Genomic DNA, 12,051 nt, shown 5'->3' with positions numbered 1-12,051 from the left:
ATCCCATTTCAGAATTTGGGGCGGGGGGCACCATTTCCTACTCCTCACGGTAATGGTAGGACTGTCCATTCTATTACTCTACCCCCAAAGTAGGTAAGAATGTGGCTATGACCCAAGAGACTGATCAACTGAAATGCACTAGTTCCAACGTCACAGGATCAATCCAAAAGTGGACACATGACTCAGTCAGGATTAGTCTGAGGCATCCTTCAGGTATACTATATAGATACTAAGAGAGGTTCTCTTTTTACTGGAAACAACATTTATTAAGGATATTAGTTTGTGGTTCCCATTACATGGTAAAACTCTCTTTTAAATCCAAACAGAGTCCATAACTCTCACTTCTGGCCAAGATGTAATAATTAAAACTGGATTTACCTTTCCACCTGAAACAAACAAAAAAAGACAAAGATACTAGATCATCGGAAAAGTTATACGCATTTTTGTGTAGAAAAAAAATACGTCATGACTTTTCCAACAACCCGTTGTCGGAAAATAACCAACTGTGTAAAAATAATAATTAATGTGGTTTATTTTTAAGCAGAATATGAATGACCTAGGCCCGTAGAGGAAATAAAACATGTCTTTCTCTTGGGGTGATCAGGTACAGTGGTTCCTTTTATTTGATTTTGAGAGCAAGAAAATTTGGAATCTAGTGAAGAGTTTTTCCATTAGTCTGGCCCAAAAAGGTGGGACATATGGAAGTGGGGGCTTATAGGTTATTGGTAGGTTTTACAGTTTCTAGGGTAGTGAATGAAAAAGGAAGGTTATTTTAAAAAAAAGTATTTAACAGTGATAAAGAGGCTTAATATACATCACAAAAATACACCAATACTATGCCAGGGACAAAATGTAGGAAAAAATCCTGTTACTAATGGGTCAAAATGGTCTGTTAAGGTTTGCGGGTGTGATTCTGTCTAGACCCTTTAAAAGGGATTAAAAAACAAAAAACAAACAAACAAACAAAAATCCAGTCAGAATTCTGTCCACAACCCAGTATGAAACCGTGGCTTGCAGGATGCTGACAACAGAAGGAAGCGACCCCTGAGAGATGAGAAGCACACCAGGTAAGCTCAACAGGTTGCCCAGCTTACCAAGTCTTTAGCCGAGTACCGATCAGCATATGCACTGGAGCCACTGAATAAGGAAAGAATCACCTGAAAGGCTAACAAGGAACAATAGCCAAGCCACACAGAAATAGGAATAACTCCGGTTCTGAACAACCAGAGTGGAAAACATAATTCAAGAAGCAGAAAGCAGAATACTCAGAAAAGCTCTGCCATAATAAAAGGGTAAAAATTGCCATTAATTGATATTTTGGCTCCATATAACTAAGCTTAAAAAAGATGTCAAGGAATTAAACTGTTTCTAAGTAACTTTACTAGACCTAAAACAAAGTTCAAGAATATCTACAGAAAAAGGAAAAAAAGAGGGACCAGCAGATGGAGTGGTGGTTACATTGCTGGACTCCCATGTAGTCAACAGTGGTTCAAGAAACTCATGCTGGGAGTGTGTGCATGGTTTCCCAGAGTCCCAGAATGAGAATGGAGGAGAAGGGAATGTGGTATGGCCATCCCCCTGAGGGGTAATTCTCGCTTTCTGTCTCTCTGTCTTCCTCTGTCCAGCAAGCGCACATGCCCTATAGCAAAAATCTCTCTTTAAAAACATAAGAATTCAGCACAAGATAAAATTCACAACATGTGGCATTCAATCAAAAATTACCAGGTATGCAAAGAAGGACATATGACTTAAAGGAAGAGAAAAAGGGACCAGCAGATGGCATAATGGTTATATCACTGGACTCCCACGTAGCTGACCATGGTTCAAGTCCTGGACCCAATGGCTTAAAACTTATGCCAGGTGCATGTGTGTGACTGGAAGAGAAGGGTGGTTGTCCCCCCTGGAGAATAATCTCACTTTCTGTCTCTCTGGAGAGCACACATGCTCTATAGCAAAAATCCCTGTTTTAAAAAAAAAAAAAAAAGGAACAGAAAAGATATCAATCAATTTAAAATAATTCACAAATGACACAGATAATAGAATTAATAGACAAGAGCATTAAGATAGTTGCTATAACTGTATTCCAAATGTTCAGGAAGCTAAAGAAAAGACTGAAAATAATCAGTAAAAACATGAAACAAACAGCAGCTGGCTTGGTGGCTGTGGTGCTGGAATCCCACATGGCTGACCATGGTGTGAGTCCTGGCCCTGGCCACTGGAAACTCATGCCAGGCACGTGTGCATGCATGCCTGAAATCCCAGGAGAAGAATGGAGGAAAAGAGATTGTGGTGTGGCCATGCCCCTTGGGACGTGATGTCTTACTTTCCCTCTCACTCTCCAAAGGAGCAAACATGCCCTATAGCAAATAAAAAGAAAAAAGAGGAAAGAAAAGACTCATAATAAAAATAGCAAGAAATTGAACATCTGGGGACAAAAGTATCATCCATTACTGGACTCTCAATCCAGTTTTGTCTTTTACTTGTAATGACACCTTGAAAAAGTCACTTTACCTCTCCAGAACTCAATTTTTTTCATCTATAAAATGAGGCATTTAAGAAAATGACTCCAAAATTTAGATACAGAATTTCACCTTTAGAATTTTACAAATCTCAAGACTTCTAGATAAACTCCTAGGAGAACTGAATCACATTTTGGGGTATAGAAGCAAAGAAATTTATTATTTTAAAAGGTCCCCAGGCTAACTTTTCTCTTTCACTTTATACTCTTTATTCTTTTTTCTTTTTTAAAATTTGCTACAAGGTGTATGTGCTTGCTAGAGAGGGACAGAGAGAGAGAAAAAGAAGTGAGAAAGCACTCTCGGGGGAATGGCCATGCTGCAATCCCTTCTTTTCCATTCTCCTCTTGCGATTTTGGGCATGCACACACAAGGAGCTGCCATATATTTCAGGCCGCCAGCTCAAACCATACAGTTGGCCATTTGGGAGACAGCAGCCTTAAACATGCCAATGGCTGGCCCACTTTACATCTTCTACACTCTGCTTTTCTTTGCATCATGTGCAACTTAAAATATAAATAAAAAGATAAATTTAAAAGACAAAATGAATTCTTAAAATCAATGAGGTTTACATAAACTTCATTGTACCTTCTAATGAGGTTTATCTAAGCGTAATAAATGAGATTAAATTTTTAAGACTAAAATTCTGATTCTACTCACTTTGGTTTTAAAAAGAATATGTAAGGGACCAGCAGATGGCATAGTGGTTACATTGCTGGACTCCCATGTAGTCAAACACAGTTCGACTCCCAGACCCTGCAGCTTGAAACTCATGCTGGGAGTGTGTGCATGCATGCCCAAGATCCTGAGAGGAGAATGAAGGAGAAGGGATTGTGGTATGGCCATCCTCCCTGGGTGGTGATTTCTCGCTTTCTCTCTGTCTCTCTGGCGAGCACATGTGCCCTATAGCAAAAATCTTTCTCAAAAAAACAAAACAAAACAAAAATATATATATGTAAAACCCAGGAATGATATATGAAATATAGGTGTCTGTGTCTTAATTAAAGTTCCACTTTAAAATTTTGGGTATTTTTATGATTTAAGAATACAGAATGGGGAACCACCAGAGGGCATAAAGGTTACGTTACTAGACTCCCACATAGCCAACTATGGTTTGAGTCCCATACCTGGCAGCTTGAAATTCACACAGGGCACATGTGCATGCATGCCCAAAATCCTGAGAGAACGGCGGAGAAGGGACTGCAGCATGGCCATCACCCCTGAGGGATAATTTCTCACTTTCTGTGTCTCTCTCTCCATCAAACACATGCACCCTAGAACAAAGATCTCTTTCTTAAAAAAAAAAAAAAAAAAAAAAAAAAAAAAAAAAAAAAAGAAAAGGGCACGCAAGTGGCAAAACAGTGTATGCAGATGGTGTAATGGTTACAATGCTGGACTCCCACATGACCGACCACAGTTTGAGTTCCAGACCCAGCATCTAGAAACTCATGCCAGGTGCATGTGTGTATGTGACCCAGATCCTGAGAGGAGAAGGGATTGTGGCGTGACCATCCCCCTGGGTGTGGGGGAATGATTTCTCACTTTATCTCTCATTGTCTGTTTCTCACTTTCCCTCTTACTGTTTCTGTCTTTCTCTGGCAAGCACACGCACCCTAAGGCAAAAACCTCTACAATAAAAAAAAGAATACAGAATAATGTAACAATCATCCATAATTAACCGTTAGCACTGTTATAGTTGCTTCACATTCTTTTTTAAGTAAAGAAATAAAACTATGTGAGTATTGCTGAAATCTCTTCCGTATCCTTTCTAATCTTACCCTTTCTCCTTGTCCCAAAGCAAACACTGTCATGAGGTGTTTTTTTTTTAAGCCAACATTATGCTTTTTTCATCCTACATTATGCTTCTACTCACTTTTTTATTTAACACTATTTGCTAAATATATAAATGAAGACAAGCCAGTTAACTCATTTTATTTCAACTAGCAGGTGACTATTGAACAAATATTTACTGAGTACCTACTATATACCAGCAACTGGTGAGTCCAAATTCAGGAGTGAACCAAACAAACCAAGAAACTTTACATTGGGGAGCTTATAGTGGAAGACACACAAATAAAATTACTTAAGTAGTGATATAGTGTGTTTGGTAATAAGAGGAGAAAAAAGTAAAACAGAGAAAGAGGGTAAGAAATGTCTATAAAAGGGGATTTTATTAATGTAGTCAGGGAAGGTTTCATTGAGTGGACTTTCAGTCAAGAATGAAAAGAAATAAGCGAGTTAGCTATTAGGGAAAAGCACTCTAAGCAGAGGGAAGCGTAAGCATAAAGTCGAAGTGAGCCTAGGATGTCTGAGGAAGAGGGAGGAGCCTTAGGGGCCAATATGAAGTAAACCAGGGAGAGAGTAGTAGAAGTGAGATTAGAAAAAGAATGAGTTTAAGACAGGAGACAGATCAGATCAAAGTAATAACTTTGATATAGTGAAAATATCATATTCATCCACTGCTTTATCACTGATAATTTGGGCTACAGTTCTATGCCAATAAAAGGTTGCAATGACCAACCTTGTATATCTCACCGTGTGTGCATATGAAGAGATTTTTGAGGGTACACACACTTAAAATTAAGTAATTATGGGGTATGCTATCATAGTGCTCTTCTGGCTGGTTGTAAGCAATTCATAACCTCACTTACACTCAGAATTATTGGTCTCTTTAATTTCTGCCAGTCTGAAGGGTCAAGGATTCAAACACTATCACACCGCTTTATTTTCTCAAGTACCTATGAGCCTGTGTAGAGGCCCTATTTTCTGTTCTTTTGGTATTGTTTTTCTTTCCTTTTTTCCCCAATTTTGACAAAGGGCACACGTGTTCGTGGAGGGGTGGGCACCCCACTATAGGGTATGACTTCTGATAGTCATACCACAATCCAGAAGTCATACCACAATCCTTTCACATAGTCATACCACAATCCCTTTTCCATTTCTCCCTCTTTTGGGATTTTTGGGCACATGCACGTGCATCCAGCATGTTTTTCAAACCATGCAGTCAGCCATGTTGGATCCACAATCCAGTCACCTTACCAACAAATCATAGATTGGCCCTGTTTCATTTTTCCATCTGTGTACCAATCCCCTATAATTTTAATTACAAACAAACTATTTTAAAGCATTGTTTGTTTGTTTGTTATTTCTACTGGCCATTCAGTACTACTCTTCCGCAAAATGCTTCTTTTATCGGCCCGTTTTCTGCTGGGTTCCTTATTTGAGGAGTTCCTTGCATATTTTGGACATAACAATAAATTCTATCGGATATACGTTCTATATGTGACCAATTATCTCCTCCCAGTGTATAATTTCATTCATTGCATCTTCTAACATATAGAAGTTTTTAAGTTTGAAGTAGTCAAATATATCAAGGTTGTTTCTTTTTTTACTGATTTGCACACTGTGTATTACTTAAGAAATCTGTCCAACCTCTAGGTTATGAGGATAGTTTCCTACAGTTTCTTGTAAGATTTTAATTTTCATTTTTCACCCACGAAGCACAGACATTACTCTTTACCTCTGGACTGCTAAGGTATCCTCAAGGTTCTCATGACTCGTCCTCCCCAACATAGCCTCTCCCTGCTGCAGTAAGCCTCATTCTCACCACAGAACTGGAGTTCCTTTTCACATTCTTGAGCTCTGCACAATTTCATCTAGCATTTTTATGTACAAACACATCCAGTAAACACATTTATGCTCAAAGGAAAATATAGAAGAAATCTACCTTTGGCCAAGTGTTTTTCAGAATAGTAGCTCTCTTTCCATCACCAAGTGCATTTCTAGAAAGAACAAGAAATAAAATTATTTCAGCACCTGCATTCTTTTATTGTAAAAAGTATTCAATATTGCATATCTACTGGCACTTCCGTTAATTTTCAATGTGTATTATCTAGTTAAAAAAACTTAATTTTTAAAATCTATTACTGTATGTCCATTATAGGAAATTTGGAAAATACAGAAAAAAACAAACACACACACACACACACAAAGGAAAAACGTCACCCAAAGTCATAATCACAACATCCACGAATAACTGTTTTTAACATTTCTGGAGCATTTCCTGCACAAATCTTAACAACACCTATCTAGGGAAAACGTATATACATATTAATAAGACTTTTGATCTCCGAAAATGTAACTCTTGGATTCTTCATACAACACATCAGCTAAGCTATACTGAACAGAGCATGGAAGCTGGGACATGAGGCCTGGCCTAACTCCAATTTAATCTCTATTTCACCTGAGAATTTCAGAAAGTTATTAACTTCTATGGTCCACTTTCTAGTGTGTACAATAAGGATAAGAATTGTTCTACCTGTTTTGAGGGCGATAAGTTAGACATTTGGTTAGAAAATATATTTTGTAAACTGTGGTGTACCTAGTCTCTGTTTCCTGTCTTATCTTCAATGACCTCCTTACTCCAATTCAGTCACCCACCATTGTACTCCTGGGAAACTTAGCCCCATTCAAAACTGTTCCAACTCCAAAACCATTACTTCAGGCATCCAACTTTCCCCTATAACTTTGCTTATTCCATCTTACTTGTTCAACTACTCCTACTATCTTTCCGGGTACCCTACACACTGACTTATTCACTTTCAGGTTCACTTCCCTATTTAAGATTCACTGACTCTCAACTCAAATTCACACGCATACTAATCCATCACTCTTATTAAATTAAGTTAAAAAGAGATCACAGGACCAAATGTGGGACAGGCAGTAGGGCATTGCCGTACAACGCTAGAAGCACATGGGAGACCTGGGTTCAAATCCTGGGTTGACCTGAACATGCTGGGGGTACCTGTAAACACCTATGATCCTAGCGGACTAAAGGCCAAGCTGGGAAGACTTTGTATCTCTCTGTTTGCCTCTGTCTTGTATAAGATACGTTAAAAATAAAAACAGGGCCAACAGGCAATGTGGTGGTTAAGGCAGCTGGATTTCATGTGGCTGATTCCACAACTCGGTAGCCTAAAAAACACACCTGGCAAGTGTGCATGTATACCCAAAATCTCAAGAGAAAAGTGGAGAAGGGATTGTGGTGTGCCTATCCCCCAGGGGATGATTTCTTATTCTCCTCTTTCTGTCTCTTTCCAATGAGAACATGCACCCTAAAGCGAAAGTTCCAAAAATAAAAATAATGTAAAAATAAAAAGATTACAAGGAAGAACAAAACTAGAGAACTTATACTACCAGGTAGCAATATTTACTAAAAAGCTATTTTCAAAAAAGAAAAAGAAAGTCCATGTAAGGACAGATAACCTGAACAACAATAGGACAGAAAACCTAGACCTGGGTCCTACTATATAATCTCTCCTGATTTATAACAAGGGTAGCACCTCAGTGAATGAAGAAAATAGTATCTTTTAAGAAATGATGCTAGGTCAAGCAAATGTTCATGTGAATTTTGAACCTTACCTTACGGTGAATACAAAAACCAATTATAAATATAAATATAAAAGTTAAACCAAGTTTTAGAAGAAGCTAGCGGTGATGCAGGTGCAAGGCAACACCCTGTGAGCTGGACCCATGTGGGAAGGCCCTGGTTCATGCCCCAGGACTACCGCATACATGTCAGGCACACATATGCATGTCCATGGTGCGGGCTGGTTGAAGCTGGGGATGGATCACAGTGTGAAGGCTCTGTTGGGAGTAGCTGTTTTGCTTTCTCTCTCTGTGACTAATTTATGAAAAGAAAACATCAAGAGTGAAAAGGCAAGCCACAGGGTGTGAGGAGGTATTTGCAATGCATATGTCTGACCATGACTAATATTCAGAATACCAAAAAACTCCTATAAAGAAGACTTTCAACTCAAGGAGGGGGGAGACAAAAAAATTTTAAAAAAAGCAAAAGCAAGAGTTAAACAAGTACTTTACAAAACAATATCCAAGTGGTCAATAAGCATATGAGAAGATGCTCAACTTAAATATTAACTGACTTATGAAATGCAAATTAAAATCACAGTACTAGTCCACTACACACCCAAATGTCTAAAACTAAAGATGTAAAATGTTAAGTGCTGGTGAGGACATGGAACTGAAACTCTCACATGCTGCCAGTAAGAGTGTAAAATGATACAACCACACAGCAAACTATGTGCTAAAGCTGAATAAAAGCATACCCTGCTCTGACAATTCCACTCAACTATACAATTAACAGAAATGAATGCATATGTTCACAATATCACCGTCTGTGAAAGCCAAATTCTAGAAACTACCCAAATGCCCATCAACAATAGAATGGATAAAATGTGGTATATTCATGCAATAGATGAACACTTTACAACTACATGCAACATGGATCTCAAAAACAATGCTGAAAGCCAAACATAAAAGAGCACATAATATGTGATTCCATTTATATTGCACGACAATAGGCAAAACTAACCTATAAAGGTCAGGATAGTAGTTATCCTGGGGAGGAGTTGGGTCGTGACTGGAAGGAGAACAAGGGGCACTTCTGGGGTACCTGGGTTGTGATCTTGGTGCTGGTTACAGTTGTTTGATTCCTGAAAATTCACACTACACAATTATGGTTTGTATACTTAAAAAAAAAAAATCAAAAAGTGACTATAAGAAAAGACTGTCCTCCTTCTATTGGAGATATCAGGTTTGATGTCTGAATTACAGCAGCATCCTAAGTAGGCAGCCTCACGACCAAGTCACACAGAGAGGCTGGAAAAACCTGAGTCTCTGATGATAGTGTTGAGCCACGGAGTCCATAACCCTAGAACCACCTTCTTCCAGAACTCCTGAATGAGGTAATTTTCTCCACCATTTAAATAACTGAATCAGCATTTGTTACATGTAGTCAAAAATACCTTAACCCAACAGCAAAGTTCTTAGACTCCAAGCTGTCTTTCTCCCCAACACTTTTAAAAAGTTGCCAATACTAGCTTTCTTCATTTCCTTGCATTTCTTAACCCACTCCAAACAGCTCCTGTCCCACCTTTCCACTGATACCTCTCCCTATATTAGCAAAATTATACCTCTACACTGCAAAATCCAAATTCTACAGTTAACTGGCTTCTAAGCAGGGCTAGCCTCTGCTGGCCACTGTTTCACTGACTTCCATGACACTACATGACTTAGTCTCTTGCACAGACTCATCCTCCCTTGGTCATTAACTATCTGTGCTCCTCCAGGCTCAATCTTGGTTACCCTTCCAGTCTCACCCTGAGCCCCTTCAAGGGCAGGGGAGCTTCTGTAACCCAACATCCAATTATTTATCTGAAATAAATTCATTCAGAATCCTTGGCATTGGAAGCATTTCTTTAAAGCACAAGTGATAGCAATGTGCAGTCCCCGTTGAGAAGCGCTTCTCTAAGCACTCACATACCTCTACAACTTCAAATCATCTAGGCTAACTATCCCAGCCCTGCCTCTTGCCAAAACCTCTCCTTTTGAGGTTCAGACTCAAGTAATTCACTGTCTATAGGACATTCCAACGTGCATGCTTCTTTGGCATTTCAGTTCTGCATGTCTTGGGGTAAAGTTAAATTCTGCCTCCTACAAATTTATTCCTCTTCCTGTGCTCCCAGTATCAGTGAGTAGACCCATATTCTATTTACGGCAGAACTTTAGAACAGTTCCAATCACCACTTTCCTCTGCACACCCCAGCATCGATCCAGACTCACTTCTACCAGCTTTCTCTCTTAAATTTCTTGGATCTTTCCACCTTTCCATTGCCACTACTACTACCCTGCTCTAAGCCACCACTGTCTCTGGCCTACTGCTGCATTCTACTAGAAAAACATCCTTATGGCATCTCCTTCAGATCCACTCACTAAAACCCGAAAGACATTTTTCAAGCATTAATCATACTACCTCCCCTCAGTTAAAAACCCTTTAGTCTGCTCTTAAATGCCAACTATCTTAATGCTGCCTACAAGACCCTCTAAGATCTAGCCCAGCCCCTTCCCTCTCCTTCATATTTGGGCCACTTGGGACAGGATTAGTTCCATAAATGGCACATACTCCTTCCCACTTGGGCCACTTGGGACAGGATTAGAAGCATGTGGTGGCACATACTCCTTCCCACCACACTGCAGCCCCCTGTCTAGAACTATGTTTGCTAACTTCTGACATCGCCCATAAAGTGAAATTCCAACAATATTTATTAAATCAATGTAACATACTACCATAATCGTATTGTCTGTCATAATCCTAACAGTATAAGTATCATGTGTATTAACACATGCGTGTGCTTGAGTACTGGTAAATGTCCATGTTTATTAGCATACGGCCACACACTACTACTAAGGTGAAACGGGCACAGGACATTGCCTGGTGGTGCCATTGCTCACCCAAACCACTGCAGCCAGAATCTAAATACTCCAGTGAGTAGTCTGAATTTTGGCAGCTGCATAACCTACATGACAAACCTATGAGAATGAGAAAAAGACTCAGGAGATCACGTGGTCATTTACTTTTGAAGGCGGTGTGACATGATGAGTACTGTACAGACAGTGAGGCACGGAGGGCTAGCCCACATGCTCCAACTCTACTTAGTCACATGGGACAGTGCTTTTACTTCTCCACCCTCCCCAACTCCACCAGTTACCTCACATACAACATGCCCTAAAATACGATGTTAAAGAACATTTACCCCTCCTTCCTACCGTTTCCATGTAGATTTGCTAGCTTAATTATTCTTGAAGTTGCTCCTCTCCCCACCCCTCACTTCCTCCCAGAGGATGAGTGGCACCTGATGCTGTGAGGTGTGCTAATCACACATGGTTTAGTTTCTTTATCTCACTTTTGGGGATCTTAAAAATCAATAGAGGGAACCAGCAGTTAGTGTAACGGCTATGTCGCTGGACTCCCGCGTAGTCGACCGCGGTTTGCGTCCCGGACCCGGTGGCTTGAAACTCACGCTGGGCGCGTGCGCGTGCATGCCGAAGATCCCGAGAGGAGAATGGAGGAGAAGGGATTGCGGCGTGACCATCCCCCCTGGGGGGTGATTTCTCGCTTTCTGTCTCTATGTCTCTCTCTGTCTGTCTGGAGAGCGCACGCGCCCTATAGCGAAAACCTCTCCACACACACACAAAATCAATAGAATAACCATTTTGCCTCTCTTCCAGGTTTAAAGTTCACGAGGGCCCCTGTGCCAGTTCTGTGACTAAAGGTGAATTAGTAGCAAACCACTTGGGAGTCAGGCGTATCCTCCAACAGCTGTTTCAGGAAGAGAGGTGTTATCTGATTATATCTGCCTGTCTTCTACATCAGTTCTTCACTGATTCTGGACTTGGGAAGGGAGAGACTACTGCTTGACTCTCTTGAACAAACATATGAGGAAGAACTTTGCAAATCACAAAAGTTACTGCTCTTTTCTCCTACTATAAGTCATTACTTTCAGAAGCTGACTAGATTAACAAAGATAAGAACTACTACTCTCTTTTTTAAAAAATATTACTCTCTATATATGCATTATTTTTTAAATATTTATTTATTTATTTATTCATTCATTTATTTTAATTTGACCAGAGAGAGATACAGAGAGAGAGAGAGAGAGAGAGAGAGAGAGAGAGA

The 12,051-nt window shown here is 39.7% G+C and overlaps 1 protein-coding gene across 10 annotated transcripts in view; it reads right to left on the bottom strand.

Annotated features, from left to right (window-relative positions):
• The window catches only part of TTC3 (tetratricopeptide repeat domain 3), a 154,377-nt gene that overhangs the window by 103,088 nt on the left and 39,238 nt on the right, over positions 1-12,051 (bottom strand). For all 10 annotated transcript variants that reach the window (XM_027770952.1, XM_027770958.1, XM_027770954.1 and 7 more), the window contains one exon: positions 6,244-6,298. In XM_027770952.1, coding sequence (XP_027626753.1) covers positions 6,244-6,298 — 55 coding nt within the window. The remainder of the gene's footprint in view (positions 1-6,243; positions 6,299-12,051) is intronic.

Source organism: Tupaia chinensis, unplaced genomic scaffold, assembly GCF_000334495.1.
Source record: "Tupaia chinensis unplaced genomic scaffold, TupChi_1.0 Scaffold000175_1, whole genome shotgun sequence".
In the NCBI taxonomy this organism is placed as follows: Eukaryota; Metazoa; Chordata; class Mammalia; order Scandentia; family Tupaiidae; genus Tupaia; species Tupaia belangeri.
Note: the sequence above shows the minus strand (reverse complement) of the source record. Positions and strands in the feature narration are given on the sequence as shown.